Genomic DNA, 17,295 nt, shown 5'->3' with positions numbered 1-17,295 from the left:
GAAGTAGGCCAAGGAGAGAAAGGAAAGATGCAGATATTTGTGAAAACCCTAACTGGGAAGACTATTACTCTCGAGGTTGAGAGTAGTTACACAGTTGACAATGTCAAGGCCAAAATCCAAGACAAGGAAGGTAACCCTTTTTTGTTCTTCATCCCTTTTCATATCATATCATATGCTTTTGTTGTTCTTTTTAATTAAGCTTGCCAGAGAAAACTGTGTGTGTGTAGATGGTCTAAATTTACATGGTGATTAATGTTGAATAGGAATTCCGCCGGAACAACAGAGGTTGATTTTTGCTGGAAAGCAACTTGAAGATAGCCGTACCTTAGCTAGTTACGATATCCAGAAAGGTTTGTTTCTCATGTTCGTCAGAAAAATGCGAAGGGCTTCTGGTTTTTTTCAGTGACAGATTTTGTGAAAGGTTTTATTGATTTATCGTGGTTGGTGTTGTTGTTTAGAATCCACACTTCATCTAGTCTTAAGGCTTAGGGGAGGAAAAGGAGCTCCTAGCATGAAAATTGAGCCCTCCCTGAGGGAACTAGCTCGTAAATTCAATCAATACAAGCTGATTTGCCGCAGGTACACCTTTTTTCTTATCCTCGATGTTTAATATCCTAGAACTGATTAATGAACTCTTAGCTAGTGGAGCATACATTGACATGGACAAATTCTTGATTTAGAAAGTTAATATCATGGATGGTCATGTAGATTTTATTTCAAAGCCGGCTGAGATGCATTCCAAGAGTATAATCATCCCTTTTAAGATCACATTAACAGCTTATTTAAACTAAACTCTTGGGATTAATTAAGGATCAAGAAAGCAACACATGGACAGACTTGTGATCTAGCAAACCAGTACTGATTGTTTTTTCGCTTACTGTTTTGGCTTGCTAGATGTTATTCTCGTCTGCCTCCCCGAGCTAAGAACTGCAGGAAGAAGAAGTGTGGCCATAGCAATGAGGTTATGATTAATCTTGTTTGCTTGATTTTCCATTATTTTCTTGTTTTGATTTCGTTGTGCTGTCAGGACATGCTCTGATATCTTGTATTCTCTCTTTGCAGCTGAGGCCTAAGAAGTTACCCCAGGGCTAATTGCATAAGATTGTTTCGAAATTCAAGCCTTCTAGTTTCCACAGTAAAATACCCCAATCGAGATGCCTGCTTGCTGCTGAGCATTAATAACACTCAAACCTGTTATGGATTGAAATTTAGTTGTTTATCTATGTACTTTTGCGATCTAGCTACATGAAAGTGGATCTAATTGAAAATATTTAGTATACATTGAGGACGAAATTGATGGACGCCAGGCAACTGGTGAACGGCAATATTCAAAATAAAAGGGTCTTTCTGCAATCAATTCAAGAAACAAAGGATTACCTTAGCATTATGCAACTTTAAGAAACCGGATCGCTTTTTTCACTCTTACGAGTTTAGCTACAGAGATAGAAAAGGGAGAGATCCGCTTTGCAAAATCAAAATGAGAAAACCTGACGGCTCAAAAATAACCAAAATAAGTGCAAAAGCGACAGCAGAAAGACCACCCAAAGCTTGAAAGTCTTTTGGGATAACTTCAAATCAGTCCCCATTCCACAGCCTCCTTCTGAATTAAGTCCCCAATCTGTACGTCTAGCCGTCCTCAACGCATCCGTTAATCATCAACACATTCCTTGATTATTCATACTCTTACATGTGTTGTCTTTATGAGCTGGCAACACTTTTTTTACAATTTATTTTTTTCTTTTCCGAAATTAAACTTTAACCAGAAAGAGTTTTATTCGAGGTTAATTATTTTATTTTTTAATATAATTAAATTTCAAACATGGGATCCTGGGTTAACTTTCTGGGCTGAGCAGAGTGCAACAATTATGACCTAATTGACAATATGATTGGGCATTAATGCAAACAGAAGGGCGGATAGGGGATTTGATTTGTTAAAAATACATAATAGGGACCTAACGGATAAAAAGGGTGTCTTCTGGGGACTAATATGGGCCTACCCAACCTTTCTAAGACTCCCAAATCTATTCGGGAATAAATCCCCTTCCCTTTCAATGCAAACCCTAAAAAGTACCCAATTTCTCCAGCTATAAGTATATTGTCTCACTCTCTCTCTATCTCCATCGCGAATCTTCTCTGATCCATCAAATTCACTCTATCCTCTCTCTCTCTCCGTCTCTCTCTCCAATTACCGCAATTCGCTACTTGCGATTCCCAATCTCACAGCCAAAGAGTTACGGTTTTTGAAGCTGCTTGTTACCGAACTGAAAAGGAGCCGTTGTGGGGAAGACGAGAAGGAGAAGCAGACAGGTTATTGTAAAATTACGGTTTTGCCCTTGTGATCTCGAAGAGCACAGATAAAAACGAATTCTGGATCCATGCCAAAGGTCTGTTCAAGCAGAAGTTCTAGCTTTTTGATTGCTTAGCTTGCCAACAGCAGGGTTTTTTGATTTTGTTTCAAATTACAACTCTTCCATTCCTTCTTGCTGTAATGCGATTAGGTCAGCGAATGTAGAGAAAATCCATCGACTTAGCGTAGTAATAGCGGCGGTGAGACTTGACCGGGTGAAAATTCTGGTTTATAGGGTAATTAATGTGGCTATTTGTAATTTTTTATGTTACCAGAGCGGAGTTGGTAGTAGCACGTGGAGTATCCGTAACAGTAGTTGTCCCATAGGTGCATTGATTGATTGATGAGGTGTTGATTTACGTGTGCCTTCTGTGTGCCACTCGTCGAGCTTGGTAGTGGTCACCAGTTTCGAAATCTTTAGATATTCTTGAAAGGAAGGGGAAAAGATTGGTCGTTCGATAATCGTATATGTAGGAGAGGTTTGTAGAGCTGAATATGATCTGGTGTGGTATACTGGGATAGAGGGTAGTGTTTTTATTAAAATGGAGGGAGAACATTGCCTTGCATAGCGCATCAGCTCTTTTTTTCCTTTCTTTTTGTGGGTTTGTTGAGTGGTGACTAGGGGTGTTTGTATAGTCCAGTTTGGCCGGCAATTTATTTATGCTACACATGAGCAGTATAACCAAAAAATTGTCTAATAAAGTAGCTCATCATTTTCGAAAAGCTCTGGGAGCTTGTTTCTGATGGGTAGTTGTTGAGGTTGTATCATAACTCTGACAAAGGTATCACTAGTTGGATGGGTTCCCTAATATAAGGGGATGTTTATTGAAATTTTCGTCCTATGAATCATATGTGATTTTTAAGCTGCCAAGTCTCCTTGTTGCATGTTCAAATATTTCCTAATGTTTTGTATGGTGTTTGGAAGGATGGTCATTATAGATTCCCTCGTTTCCTGGAGGTTTAAATAGATCCCCCCAATGTTTACCTTTTCTGTTGATTATAGAATATCCATTGACCCCTTCAAAGTAGAAAAGATAGTGAATTGATGTGTAACTCTAATGTGCTATAAAATGAAGGAAATAAGCATTGAATGCCTGCTTGTTTGTTCAGATGTTGCCTGTAGCATGAATTTTTTATACGAGTCATGCTATACGTGACCCTTGGTGTGATCATTTGTTTAGTCCATCTTCAGCAAAACTTTTGTTATTCAAATATCTTGTTCTGTATATACTTGGATTACAGTATAAATTGACAAGTAGCTACTTGATGCATTCTTTGTTTATATGCTGAAATGCTTTATTAAAGGCATTTGATAGTTATGAAGCATTTTTCTCTTGTGATAAATAACATGCAGTTGGTGGTTCGCCTTCTCATTAAACATTGACCCATGGATCCAGAAAGCAAGAAGTTTGGAAGAGGTAATAATTAGTTTTTAGAATATTTTTGGCTTGTTGCCCCTTACCCCTACCCCCTCTTGATTTTAATGGTTGATGGGCATTGTGTCCTAGGGTTATCATCATTACTCATTTCAAATCATTCCATAGCTGGGTCATTCTATCTGAACATGGAGATGTAGGTATCTTGTATTGATGTTACAACCTGATGTTACAAATATTTCTGAGGCCAAGTATAATTTTTTCTCGCTCTCCTCCCAACCAAACCAAAATTTTATTATATACTTATACCAGAGCTGACATGGAGATGTAGGTATCTTGTATTGTTGTTACAACCTGATGTCACAAATAAACGATATCTCCATTTCTATCATCTACCACATCATCCAAAAGAAAGTTAAGACCAGCAGTCCTGTACTGTAACTGTGAGAAGTAAAGAGAATATGGTTGGAGATTCATGTGGGGTGTGAAAATTGCTGTAAATCTTATCCAAGAGCATATTATGTAAACAAATATAGAAGACTAAAAGATTGTTGGTAGAATTGTTTATTAGGTCTATAACAATAAATTAAGTATATTTGGCCAAAAATGGAGAATGATTATTAAAATATTCATGGGCATTTCTGAAATTCTCCATTTAGAGACATCAAATTTAAATAATCTTCCAAAACGGTTTAAATTCTTTAGGAGGGATGAAAAAACTAGTTATTTTTTTAGCAATGTGCTTTATTGATCACTGACTTGGTAATGGCTCATCTCTTAATCATCTTTGTATAAATTCTTTCATTTGATTGTATGTAACGCTTGCATATGCAAATGAGCTTTATCTCTACCCCCTTGTTTTTATGAATCAAGGAAAAAACTCATCTTACCCCCATTCAGACTTGTGCATTCAGCTGACCTGCTCAATTTATCATTTCTAAATATCTGAAAAAGGAAACATCAGATGTCAAGCGGTCTTTATTTATTCAAAGCAATGCAAGCATTTTTTTTTCCCCTATTGTCATTTAAATACAATAAACATCCTTCATCCACTTGAAGAAGGGAAAGGGACAGGAAGGTATTCATGAAGAAGGAGCTCAGAATGTGAAATGAATGTATAAGTGAAGCTTGGAGAAAAAAAATTGAGGTTTACCTGATATTTTGTTGCATACACTGATGAGATGGTGCCCTTTTGAAACTTCAGGACCAAGAGAGCTGACTGGTGCTGTTGATCTTATAAGTCACTTCAAATTGTTGCCCCACCATGAATTTTTCTGCAAGAGGTCACTTCCTTTGTCAATTGCAGACACACATTATCTTCACAATGTGGTGGGAGACACTGAAATAAGAAAAGGAGAAGGGATGCAACTGGATCAGCTTATCCAGAATACCTCCAGAGATAGTAATGCACATATAGAGCCCTTTGACCTAGATGTACTTAGGGAGGCCTTCCAACTGAAGGAAACTACTCCTATAGATTTGCCTTCTGTAAGAAATCTATCTTGCCTTGAATTTTGTGGGTTTATCAGTCACTTTAGTTTAGTGTTGCAAAATTGGAATTGGCTTATAACACCAATGTATTTTGACATTTAGTACTATTTTGTTTGGTGTCCCAATGTATTTTTATTTATTTTTCCCTTCTTCTTTAGGCAGAGAAGGGGACTCCTACCATAGCCGGGAAATCAAAAGTTGAGTCTAAGGACAAGGATAGGAAGCATAAAAAACACAAAGATAGAGATAAGGAGAAGGAGAAGGAGCACAAGAAACGTAAACACCGTCATAAAGATAAAGATCGAAGTAAAGACAAGGACAAGGAGAAGAAGAAGGATAGAAGTGGACATCATGATTCTGGTGCTGACCATTCCAAAAAACACCACGATAAGGTTAGAACTTACTACTTGCTTGCAGCTACTGCTTGAACATGACGTGGCCTATAAAATTGTAGTTAAATTTATAGAATAAGTTACTTTTGTATGGTGTTTGACATCTATAGTAAACAGTTAAACTTCCTATGTGCACAATAACTCAAATCTCTATTCAAACAAATGTCTTATTCACCGTTGACAATTAAAAACTAGTAAATTTGCTGATGGCTAGGAATGAACTGCAGTGATTGGTGATTTTGACATTAAATGTTTTATGCTCAATGTCATTGCCAATATGGACTTTGTTGTTGTATGATTTCAGAAAAGGAAGCATGATGGAGATGAAGATCTCAATGATGTGCACAAGCACAAAAAAAGTAAGGTAATGTATATTTGTTTGAAGCAATGGTGATATTGCAGTATGTCCAGTCTCATCTCTCTCATTTTTGTTATGAATTACTTTGCGGCTCTTCGTTTCTTAGTCCCCCGTTCTCTTTAAATAAGCTCTCTGTTTTGTATTTTGTTTTCTTGCAGCATAAGAGCTCAAAGATTGATGAAATTGGTGTGATCAAGGTAGCGGGCTGAAACAGTTGCGTACTATAGTTCATTTTTGTTTGAAGTGGTTGTTGTTGACAGTTTGGAAGGGGTTTTGACTTGAAGTTGTCCATTGTTTTGAGGTAGATACTTTATCAGAATATGATTTCTATCCTTCTTTTGATGTGACGTATGAAAACTAATTTGTGAATGTGTACCCACCTAACTCCAGAGACTCCTCCAAAATAAACAAGTAACAGATTTATATTGAATCATTCCACTTGCTCAAGCTGATTTAAATCATTCCTCTTTGAAAGAAAAAAAGGAAGTTCTCCTTTGGCATAATCTAAAAGGTATTGTGCATGAATAATAACCATGGATGATTTCTTGTGGAGGTACCCAAGCAAAGTAGCCTCTCACCCTCAACAGTGTGCATGCTCTTTCATCTCCAGAGCATTACCATGCCATTTTGTAGCATCAATTATGTGATATAAGTATAGCGGTGATAATCACTTTTGTTATTTTTCATCATTACCATTAAGGTGTTTCTTACGTTTTGTTCTCATTTTTATGCAGAGTAGGTTTTGAACTGACTGAAAATGTGAAGATGGTGAATTCACCAGACAAGAGCATTTGCATGCCAGGTTGAGATTTGCTGAAAATGGAACTTTGTATCATAACAATGGTCTAGTATAGTTGCTGGTAATAGGGAAAACTTCCCTTAGTTCTTATGGTGCATTGGATATTTCCTCGTGTACACATTATTGTAATCATTTCTCCATTTTAGGGTAGTCCAAAGCATAGTTCTATAACCAGTTTCGTGTAGAATTACCTGCTTTGAGCTGTAGGAAGAACACGCTTGAGGATAGAGATTGTGTATATTGATTAATTCCTTTCTTCCCCCGTGTTTTGTGGCAACAATTGACATGCCTCTTAGTTAACCAATAGGATCTTAATGGGGCTAGGGTTTTTGCATGCTGTCTTGAATGTTCTCTTCATTCAGGCGATATTCGTGTAACCAAACTGCAGAACTAGGTGAGATTATAGTTAGGAAACTGGGGAAATTTTTGTTAATGCTGATGATTCGTCCTGAGGTCAACTAGGGAATGATACTTTCTTGTAATATATACGAGCAAAATGGGACCGAGTGGGGATTCAAAGCTCTTAATGATCACAGAATAATCTCGGGACTTGAACTCATTGATGATTGGTGTGAACTGTGTTTGTATCCTAGCAAATCCCTAAAACGTGTCAGGCCTATAGTAATGTTATCTATTCAGATAGTAATTTGATTTTCATCTCGTTTTCTGATTTTTTTTTAGATTAATACTCAAGACTTGTAACTGTTGTTGGTGGCTTTGCTTCTTTTTATTGTTAGACATGAGCATTGCCCCTCTTTAACCTTTGCCACTTGAAAGCTGAAAGGAGTCGAAGAATAAGAACATGCAACTGTTCGCGTTAAAACTCCATTTATTATAGTTTATATTCTATTATTTATAAAATTAATCTCACATTATTTATTGAATTATTAATTTATGCAATGCTTTATTTGTGAAAAATACATAGAAAGAATGCATCAGACCACACGACGTGCTCCTGTGCAAATGTATTTACTATTATTATGCAGAAACCTGAGCACATCTGCGGCTACTCTTCCATTTTTCTAGCAAAGCATGGACGGGAGCTTGTGTTTTCCAACAGCTTGGTCATCTTCTCGGAAGCATCTGCCCGCTGTATTTTCAACTCTTCATTTCTTCTCAGCTCTAACTGTAATTCTTCTTCCAGCATCTTCTTCTCTGCCTCCTTCAGATCTGCATCAAAGACGCTTTGCTGGTATTCAAGAATCGTGCTCTGAATTTCATGCATTCCAGCTTCTCTGATTTCTAAGAGAGTTTCCTTCTCGTGGGTTACAGCCTGAAGTGCAAGTTCCATTTCCTCAACAGATTTGGATCCCTTCTGTATATCCGTCCGTACAACTTGCATTTCACCCTCTATCTTACCCAACTTTTTACTCAAAATATCAATTTCTTTCTTTATAAGACGAAGATTTTCGCGGGACAGCTTCATTTCATTCTGTATCTTGGTCTTCTCTTCCTCGGACTTCAATAATTCTGTAGCTTTACCGCCTAATTGCCAATTTCTCTGTGAGGTATCAACATTCTCAATGTTATCTATGGAAAAAAGGACCTTTTCACTCTCCTGTCTCTGATTCTCCTCCAGCAGTTTGGATTTCAAAACAGACAGTTCGTTCTTCAATTCAATTTCTGATTGTTGAATCCTTCCCATGGTGGCCTCAGATTCTTCCTTGCAAACTTGAAGGCGAGCCAACTCTTCTTTCTTTTTCTCAAGATAAGACGTTGAAGCATTTACCCTTGCCTTTGCTCTGTGTTCTCGCTGTTCAAAGTAAGCAATTGATGAAGCAAAACTTGACACGGAATATCTCAGTGCTGATAACTTCTTATCTACAAGAGCTCTTTTCTCTTGCATTTCAGAGGAAAGTAGCTCAAGGGATCGAAACTCTTCCTGTTTTATCTGAAGCCCTTCTTCAGTTACTTCAATTTCTCTCAGAACTTTATCAAGCTCAATGAAAGCTTGCACCGCATTCAATGGAGATGCAGGAGACGGAAGACATTTCTCTCCGTCAACTTCCATTAGTTTCTCTCCAGCTCTGTTCTGTTCATCAGAAGAAAGCAATCTTCTCAGTTCATCCCTCTCATGCATAGCTATCTCATACAAACTCATCAGTTTTTCATTTTCTTCATGCGTTTCCATAAGCTGCTGCTCCAAGTTCTCAACTGTTTTCACCTCCCTCTCCCTTGCATTGGCAAGTTCAGGAGGACTATCATTATCATGAACTTCCACGCCATTTTGTTCACTCTCATCATCATTCACGTTCTTGTAGTTACTTTTTGAAGCTGCCCGTTCATACATTTCAATGAGACAATTTTTTTCCTCGATCAAAGCTTTTAGTTTTGACTGTAGCTCCTTGTTTGCCTCAATAAATGTTTCAAGCTTCAACTGCAGCTCATTATTCTCCGTAGACAATGTAATAGCTTTTTCATGAGCTTCAGCTTCTTGTTGACTTGCTGCGGCAATGGCATCAACCATTGTTTTGAGCTCCACATTGACAACTGATGCATCAGTTGACAAAGGAAGCTCAAGTTGCTCTGTTTTCTCGTTTGTGGCTCTAAAAAATCTCTCTTCTTCAAGTTTCATCATGAGATCATTGACATGCCTACAAAATAATCTGGTCAGGCAGACAGCATTTCAAAATAGTACAGTACATTCGCACATACACGCACTGCTTATTAGGTATTTGAGTCTACATAAACGAACATTCATCATCAGCTGTGTAATCATGCTAGAGGTGAGGTAAAGTAACCAAACTTCATTTAAGAATAAATCAATTGACAGTTTGAAAATTTTATCAAGTGAAAGAATTAAGAGTCAATCATTACCTTTCTAGTCTTTCCTTCTCTTCAAAACAGAAATCCAACTTCTTATGGAGCAAGTCAATTTCGGCCTGGTTTTGAATAACCTATAATACATAAATAAAAAATCTGTCACGTGTACCTTGTATCAAATGAAAGCCGCATAAAAGTTTGTGAACAAAGAAGCAGAGTGGCAGACCTGTATGCGAAGGAATTCGTTCTCCTCATTAATTGAAGATTGACAAGGTGATCTTGGTTCCTGTGTCAACAATAGTTATTTATATCCATATAGTCTTTGGTGCCAAACCATGCACGAGTAATACAAACACCAAAGCATACATAGTTCGTAAGATAATTCACAAACATACACCAAGCACTTGCCATTATAATATGATTATCTAGAAACAAAATTGTAATTTCAAACTGAATCATTCTAAAATCAGGAGGCAGAATTTCTGCTTTTCTTTCTCTTTGTTTTTTTGGTAAAGATGATGGTGGATCCAAGCAAGAATTCCTCAACAAAACTATCGTTGTAACATTCCAGGGATGGATGAAAAATGCAAAATTCTGAAATCTACTGTGGTGAATACAATATTCTCTGAATATCATATTACAACGCCATTCATTTTGTGCTACAGGATGGCTGCAGGAGAGAAATACCATCTAGGAACTTCCATATGCCTAACGCCTGTGCACATGCCCCTCTTGTTGTGAAATCAAATTTAAGTATCAAGCAGTCAAACTACTAATTATGCAAGCAGTTAACCTGAATTTGCAGCTTGAAATATAATTATCTCTACAATAGAAATGCAACAAATGAAAGCATACTATTTTAAAAAGTTCTTGAGGTGAAAACCAAACAAAGAACTCTTGCAACAATGAAGAAGACCATCATCACCAGACTTTCATGAAAGAGTACAACCCATTAGCTTATTTTACATCCCATCTCAATAAATGTAATCAAAACTGATACGCTAAGAGTTAAATATATATGCCAAAATGGTTGCACTGTTGTGAAAAATGCTTTGGAAGATACATCTGCTTGAATTGTACCTGACTCAAAATTGGTGGATCATCATGTACTGCTGCTGTCTCCATGTCTAAGCTAGTTTTCTGTAGTCAAAATTAAAAAACTCACAGTTAATGAGAAAAAAAAATTCTAAATGTAGCCATGCATTTTCAAAGTTCACAGTAAAGCTTTTGAAGAACCTGAACTGCCAAGGAATCTGGTTCATGCATAAGTTTCCAATCCAGTGCTTCTAGTAACTGCATGTACAATCAGAAGATGTTTTAGAAAGGATAATTTGACCGAAAACAGCTTAAAACATGTTTAGACATTGTTTCCTCTACCTTATTCTGTAAGAGCATGATTTGTTCATTCATCATCACCCTTTCACCTTCCTCACAAAATGACTTTAATCTGTGAAGTATAGCCAAAATAAGTATCCCCATTTATCGGGAAATGATTTCAGAATACATCTTGGACATAAAAATATTACTTGAAATCTGTTCTACGCAAATAAAAAGCTATAAAAAGAATATTCATGGCCCAATCAGGTGCATTCCTGTTTTATCAGGTTCAGTTAGTTGGAAATTACTGTTTATTGCTAGAAGAGATGTTTGACCTTGGTTTTAGTTGCTAATATTATTAACTTTTTTTTAGCCTAATTTTGACATAAATCTACATCCAGCTCGAATTTCATTGAATTAACAACCAATGTATATGTATCGAGACCAATATAAGTTGCACTTTACTGAGAAAGAAAGTTACAGAGGCTGAAAAATACATGCCTTCTAATTTCTTCCTTTAGACGCAAATTTTCTGTGGCAAATCTTGTGACTTCTTGGTTGCGATCAACTTGGGTTCGTAAAACTTCAATTTGCTTCAGATGCTCCTCCTTTTCTTTCAACAAGTGTGTTTCAGCTGAAATCTTTCCAGCAGAAACTGCCTCCAGCCTCTTAACTCCTGCCTCTCGGAATCGTAGTATCATTTTTAAGCTTTTTATCTCATCCTCTCTCTGTTTGGTCTAGTGCATTCCAAAAAAAAAATCAGAAAAAAATTCAGATCATTAATTAAATCCAAGCAATATGTTTCGCACATACCAGTTGCATAACTGCTTGATTTTCAGCTGCCAATGCCTTCAAGGCTATGTCCTTGTCCTTTTCTCTTCTAAAAGCCCCGACAAGGGCAACTTCATAATCTTTCTTCTATAAAAGTACAGCACAAAAAGAATTTTAGCTGAGAATCATTCAACAATTCAGTGTTAAATAGTCAAGGTTAAGAACAAGCGACGGGTACCTGAGACATATTTTCAGACATAAGCAGACTAGATGATCCATGAAACCCTTCCCACTTAAAACTTCCAGGAGATCCGAGAAAGCTTAAGGATGAAGTATCACTATCTAGATTTTCAGCTCCCCCATTGACTAAACTACGCAGTCGGGACACTTCTTTCTGAAAGTATATGAACACAGATGCAATCATAAGCAGTCAAGACGGAAAACCTAACCTTGTCGCTTTCTTTGGAACAATATTGAGTTACTTTAGGTAACAATTATCTAATAATGTTACTAAAACAATGTACAGTGTTATTTTAGCTCTGAAATAAGGAAGGCCTTATAAGATGAGGGAATCTCATTTGAGCACAATACCTTAAGTTGTTGAATTTGCAGGCGCATCACAATAACATCTCCTGATGCATCTTCGTTAACAATTGCCTGGAGGAAAAGAAAAGCAGTGACTTTCTGTATGCATAGATAGCAATGGCTAACATTAAGAAGTTACCATGTACCAATAATGTTTTGGAAAGCCCCACACCAAGCAGCTTCGATTGGGACTTTTTTTACTATAAGGGAAAGAAAAGTATATGCCAAATTTTAAGCTTTTACAATAGTATCAGTTACAGAAGGCTAGGCTTCGCTATTTCATGACCGTTGGTAACCATGTATAGATTATATACAAACTTAAAAATAAGATCACATACATTATTTTTTATGAATTTTGCTCGTTGTGCAAACTTCAATGTGCTTAACGTCTCCAAAGAGCAACTGCAAGGGACCCAAAAAAAAAGGTTATACTAAAATGTGAACACCCACATACAAATACACCATGCTTGTTAAAATTTATTTTTAAGTTTCCACGAGCGGCCAAGCAAGAACTTAAGAGAAACCATTATGGAGAACAAGATAGCAACTAACCAAAGAGATGGACTGATATTTGCAATTATGATGGTTTTTGAATTTCCTCCCAGAGAATCCTAAGAAAAAATGATTAGATAGAAGTGCATATATTAGCAATTCATATCATGATAAAGGAAATTAAAACTTATAGTCAAGATATTTAATGCAAAATTATATTCCAAAATGTTAGAACTTTATCTCTTGAAAAAATAAATATTATGCTTGGCAAAAGTTCCTTTAAAAGGAGAGAGATTCTTCAACTACACCATAATCTTCTATAGGCTATAGCTGAGAGATTCTCTAATTCAGTCCATACTTTCAATGCTTCTACTATTTTCAAAGATTGTCATCATCACTTATGCTTGGCAACCCAAGAATCTTATGATAATTAAGGTCACCATACTTCCTAAACTCAATTTAGTTAGATAACTCCAGTGCATCCAACCAATCCTTATTCTGCAAGGTAGAAATTAATTAGGATGGAAGGAGGAGGAATGCATCCACATAGAGGGCTCACACAAAAATTAACTAAAAGTTACAAGAAAGCAAGAATTATACTTCAATTCATGCCCACAAAATTTAGGTAACTTTTGCTCCAGATGAAAACAAAATATAAAAACTCTGCTAAATGTATTCCAGATAAACATTTTGCTGTTGTGTATGAGATTGGTAGGGTATACTTCTGATATTTCAAATTCAAGAAGTAAACATATTCTATTTTAAAAAGTATACCTGAAGCAAGAATGTGAGCTTCGAATCCCGATAAGGAACATGGTGCGACTTGCCATTTGATATACTTACTAGGTTCATAATAACAAGTCTGCAAATATCAAAACCATCTAAATGAAATTAACAGTTGACTTGAATTCATACTTTGACTTCACATATAAAATAAGTCTTAAAATAGTTTTTTATAAACAAATTAAGAATGAGTTGGAGACCGCACCCCAATGTTGAAAGTGACTTGTTAATATTGGTAGCTTCCTTGAGACGTTCACCTTCAGCACCAGAACTTTTTTGCCTGTGATAATAAACGCAAGGATAATAAAACTTAGATTGGAAGTTTTACTAATTAAATTCTTCAATAAAATTATTTTTCTATTCCACATCACAGCACCTCTCAGATCCTGCTAAATCAACAAGATTAAGCCGAGCAAACCGATGGTGAGTTACGCCTTGGGATTCCCACTGATGACAAACCACCGATTAGAATTGCCATATCAAACCAGCCCAATTAACAGTATTCAGAATCACTTATTTTCTTTTATACTTAAAACTGAATGTCTTTAAGGAATGAGATAAGGAAGGCATTCAGAATATGTTGCTTTTTCAAGAATAAATGCAAATGTAGACTCTTGTATGATTTCTTTTCAATTATTAATTTTTTTTTTCGTTTGGTTGAGAAAATCGACTAACCTTACTTTCAATTATGCATGTAAATACACTATGAGAACGACTACTTGCATGATTCATATTAGTGGCTGCTACTTTTCTATTTGCTGCACCCTGAAAAAACAGTACACAATACTCGGTTAAGTAAATTTTTGAGGAAATAAAAGAAATAAGTATCCATGTAAATGTACAAGTTGGGATTTGATCTAATAAAGAATTCTTCTTCCAAGTAAACTTTTTGTATCATTGACTTTTCCCAATCTTCCAACAAGAGTTTCATACTTAGGACACTATAGATCTTGCTTCATATTACTCAATTTTTAGAAGCTTTGTGCTTGATCCGATAACCAGAAACAGTTGGAGATTTCAAAACAGAATACTGATTGAAAATTTGTTTCTCACAGTAAGCTTGCTTCAAAGAGCACATACATAGAGTGTTAAGGCATTTTGTATACCTGAATAAGTTGATGGAGCACATCTCGAGCACTTGCAACTTCTATCTCCTTGAGATTCTCCACATAAACCCCTTTCTTCACATCTTCTCTTATCTGTAATAATAATGTCCACCGAATATTCTTAATTTCACCAAAATGCTCAATTAAAGAAAAGTAAAAGGAGTGCAACATCAAATACACGCACATGGTTTAATACAGTTCAAAAGAAAACTAATATAAAGAGAGTTGTCAATGGTGTAAACATATAAAAAAAAATTTGAGGGTTTTAGAGCTCTTTCATTGCAGAGTTCTTTTCCAAATTGCAAATTGCTTTTTTTAATGCAATCAAGAAAAAAACAAATCAATCGAAGAGATGCAGACTTCAAGAAGTAACCTATACCTGCAAGTTGGTAGATGACGGATCCAGGAGATCAAGAATCTGTTCGTTGTATATTTCCAAGAAAGAGCATTTACAGGTAAATTTAATCTTTTCATCTTTACGAACCTCTTTTTCCTGATACAAATGATCAATTAAAAACCACAATTAGATTCCTTTCACAGAAACCTAAAAAAGTTAATGCACTGATGTATATTCAGCAACCCTAAAAATAGAAAGCTAATTTCAACTTTCAGCCTTCGGCCATCAATTTGAATATGAATTCTGTGAATGTGGAAGGAAAAAAGGCCTGCAGCAAACCTCTGCCACTTAGCGAACAAAAAGATACCAGATATGCACGCAATAAACATAAGTCTATGAAATCTTAGAATCAGTTAAATCCAACTCATGATAAAAACAAAGGAAGGGGAGAAAGCACAGATCTTTCTTTTATGACCGTGCAATTGGGCTCATCTTTTCAAGATTAGCTAAATAGTAGAACATGAAAACTAATGCTTTGGATTAGCTAAATAGTTTGGGAATAGCTCACTCATATCCAAATAAGAAAAAATAAACATATTCATGGTCAGATTTATGTCCAAGAGGAAAATAAAAAACCTTCTGGATTCTTGAGAACAAATACTCAAACACCCTAGGTGTCATTCCACAATTAACACTATGTCTTCGAGTCCCTCCCTCGATGTCTCCAAGCATTGTATGAGTCTTTCCACTTCCCGTCTGCATATATACACAATAGATTGTGTATTAACGAATGTTAAGTCATTTTAGCTAAAAAAACAAAATCTATAAGCCCTTCACAGCATTTTCATTCCAATCAATCTATCTCAAATACTGAAAACTAGACTTCCACATTAAAATTAAAACCCTTAGCAAAATCTCACTTGGCCATATGCAAACATGCAGCTGTGGTAGCCTCCCATACAATTGTCCACCATCGGCAATCCAGCCATTTTGAACATTTTTTCCTGTTACACCACATTCATCAAATTAACCATGCCAATTAAGACTCTACCCCAAAAAAAACCAAACCCATTTTCCTTTCAGAGAAAAAAGAAAGCAAGAGGTGGATACCTGGCTAACAGTTTCATCCGCAACAAGATCGAAAGTAAACCGTGACTCTGGATGCCCGGTCCAAGTAATTGTCTGACAACTTTCTTGCCTAACGCACTTGCCATGCCCTTGAACAGATATTTCTGAACTGCTTAACGGTCTTAATCTTATAATAACCTAAAAAATAACCGTAAATTAAACAAGATTGTAGCTTAATTGAATAGCAGAGCCACTTAATTTAAAGCTTGAATAGCATCAAATTGTGATATTTCTGACTAAATCAACACTTTTTGAAAATCCAGGAACCAAAATGACAAGCAAAAGCAAACCTGAACAAATTCAAAAATAAATAAATAAAAAATAACAACCCATATCACAAGCATAACCTTAATTTAAGCTTAATTAGGCTCAAAATATGATATTTGGACTAAATCATTACATTTTTTAAATCAAGGAACAAAATGAAAAGAAAAGCGCTAACCTGCACGTTATGTTCCTTCCAGAATGAAGGATCCTCGGAGAACTCAAAGCTCTGAGCATGCCGCGGCACCGACACCACTGATCCTGTAACGCCACCGTTGTCGTCGTCGTCCTCCCAGTCATCAATCCTCCGGGCTGCTGACATGGCAACCAAGGATTGGGTGGAAGAAAGGTTATGATCTCGAGAGACGGATTTCAGTAGATCTGGAGTGCTCGGCACAGATTCCGAGACGGACCGGTCATGAAACCCGAACCGGCTCTTAATCGCGCTCGCCGTGTCCGATAGGAATGGCATTTTAAGTTGGTTGGAAAATCTAGGGCAGGAGTTAGGGGTGAAAGGGGTGTTTGGGAGGTGAGAAAATTCGAAGAGAAACGAGAAGAAAAAAGAGAGTGTTTCTTTCTTTCTTCTTTCCTTCCTTCCCTCCTTTCTTTCTTTGTTTTTTTTCTTTTTTAAAATGAATTTTTGAGGGAAAATGAGGATTCGGGGGTGGGAGTGATCGGACGGTGGAGATAGGTTTAGATGAGCGGTTAGGATGGTTTGGATTTGAATTCTGGAGACCGTTTGAGTTTTGAAATGGTGGATTTTGGTAGGAGAATGAAATTACTGGAAAGTCCCTGTCTCTAACGGTAAGATGATGGACATGTGATTAAATCTATTCATTAGGATTTAAAATTTTTGTTTATTTTTGAAGTTTTGATATCAATATATTTAGTTAATATTAATATTCTAATTTCTCATCCTGATTTATTATCATAATTATTTATAAATATTTTTTTATAATATATAAAATAATCATGTTTATTTTTTT

General features: G+C 36.2%; 3 protein-coding genes across 4 annotated transcripts; 2 read left to right on the top strand and 1 right to left on the bottom strand.

Annotated features, from left to right (window-relative positions):
- On the top strand, nucleotides 1-1,293 carry LOC105112232 (ubiquitin-like). Its single transcript, XM_011007858.1, has 5 exons — nucleotides 1-130; nucleotides 264-350; nucleotides 459-579; nucleotides 895-961; nucleotides 1,063-1,293. The coding sequence occupies exons 1-5, from the start codon at nucleotides 28-30 to the stop codon at nucleotides 1,090-1,092; spliced, it is 408 nt and encodes a 135-aa protein (XP_011006160.1). The 5' UTR covers nucleotides 1-27; the 3' UTR covers nucleotides 1,093-1,293.
- Nucleotides 1,294-2,040: 747 nt separating this feature from the next.
- LOC105112210 (mediator of RNA polymerase II transcription subunit 19a-like) lies at nucleotides 2,041-7,020 on the top strand. 2 transcript variants are annotated; one of them, XM_011007834.1, is made up of 7 exons: nucleotides 2,041-2,384; nucleotides 3,702-3,765; nucleotides 4,928-5,211; nucleotides 5,373-5,606; nucleotides 5,911-5,970; nucleotides 6,123-6,265; nucleotides 6,704-7,020. In XM_011007834.1, exons 2-6 carry the CDS (start codon nucleotides 3,735-3,737, stop codon nucleotides 6,171-6,173), a joined length of 660 nt encoding a protein of 219 aa, XP_011006136.1. In that variant the 5' UTR covers nucleotides 2,041-2,384; nucleotides 3,702-3,734; the 3' UTR covers nucleotides 6,174-6,265; nucleotides 6,704-7,020. The 2 variants fall into 2 exon arrangements, with proteins under 2 accessions (XP_011006136.1, XP_011006128.1); XM_011007826.1 differs by having other exon boundaries at nucleotides 6,699-7,020.
- Nucleotides 7,021-7,147: 127 nt separating this feature from the next.
- Nucleotides 7,148-16,936, bottom strand: LOC105112224 (phragmoplast orienting kinesin 2-like). Its single transcript, XM_011007846.1, has 22 exons — nucleotides 16,488-16,936; nucleotides 16,028-16,183; nucleotides 15,838-15,921; nucleotides 15,554-15,673; nucleotides 14,960-15,073; nucleotides 14,581-14,673; nucleotides 14,150-14,239; nucleotides 13,851-13,921; nucleotides 13,680-13,754; nucleotides 13,466-13,553; nucleotides 12,752-12,810; nucleotides 12,538-12,601; nucleotides 12,206-12,271; nucleotides 11,853-12,008; nucleotides 11,657-11,761; nucleotides 11,345-11,580; nucleotides 10,904-10,973; nucleotides 10,763-10,819; nucleotides 10,607-10,666; nucleotides 9,753-9,812; nucleotides 9,581-9,660; nucleotides 7,148-9,357 (listed from the first exon to the last, which is right to left on the bottom strand). Exons 1-22 carry the CDS (start codon nucleotides 16,779-16,781, stop codon nucleotides 7,770-7,772), a joined length of 3,786 nt encoding a protein of 1,261 aa, XP_011006148.1. The 5' UTR covers nucleotides 16,782-16,936; the 3' UTR covers nucleotides 7,148-7,769.
- Between the last annotated feature and the right edge of the window lie 359 nt (nucleotides 16,937-17,295).

The sequence above is a fragment of the Populus euphratica genome, unplaced genomic scaffold (assembly GCF_000495115.2).
Source record: "Populus euphratica unplaced genomic scaffold, PopEup_1.0 scaffold5.1, whole genome shotgun sequence".
NCBI classification, from domain to species: Eukaryota; Viridiplantae; Streptophyta; class Magnoliopsida; order Malpighiales; family Salicaceae; genus Populus; species Populus euphratica.
Note: the sequence above shows the minus strand (reverse complement) of the source record. Positions and strands in the feature narration are given on the sequence as shown.

Bases quoted from the DNA above. Each gene is read 5' to 3' on its own strand.
- LOC105112232 (XM_011007858.1), top strand. From the start codon at position 28: ATGCAGATATTTGTGAAAACCCTAACTGGGAAGACTATTACTCTCGAG. The intron at 351-458 runs GTTTGTTTCTCA...GTTGTTGTTTAG, and splicing joins TAGTTACGATATCCAGAAAG to AATCCACACTTCATCTAGTC. The intron at 962-1,062 runs GTTATGATTAAT...CTCTCTTTGCAG, and splicing joins AGTGTGGCCATAGCAATGAG to CTGAGGCCTAAGAAGTTACC.
- LOC105112210 (XM_011007834.1), top strand. From the start codon at position 3,735: ATGGATCCAGAAAGCAAGAAGTTTGGAAGAG. The intron at 3,766-4,927 runs GTAATAATTAGT...TTGAAACTTCAG, and splicing joins AAGCAAGAAGTTTGGAAGAG to GACCAAGAGAGCTGACTGGT. The intron at 5,971-6,122 runs GTAATGTATATT...GTTTTCTTGCAG, and splicing joins ACAAGCACAAAAAAAGTAAG to CATAAGAGCTCAAAGATTGA.
- LOC105112224 (XM_011007846.1), bottom strand. From the start codon at position 16,781: ATGCCATTCCTATCGGACACGGCGAGCGCGATTAAGAGCCGGTTCGGG. The intron at 12,272-12,537 runs GTATGTGATCTT...CTTTTCCTCCAG, and splicing joins CAAAATTCATAAAAAATAAT to GCAATTGTTAACGAAGATGC. The intron at 11,581-11,656 runs GTATGTGCGAAA...GGAATGCACTAG, and splicing joins ATCAAGCAGTTATGCAACTG to ACCAAACAGAGAGAGGATGA.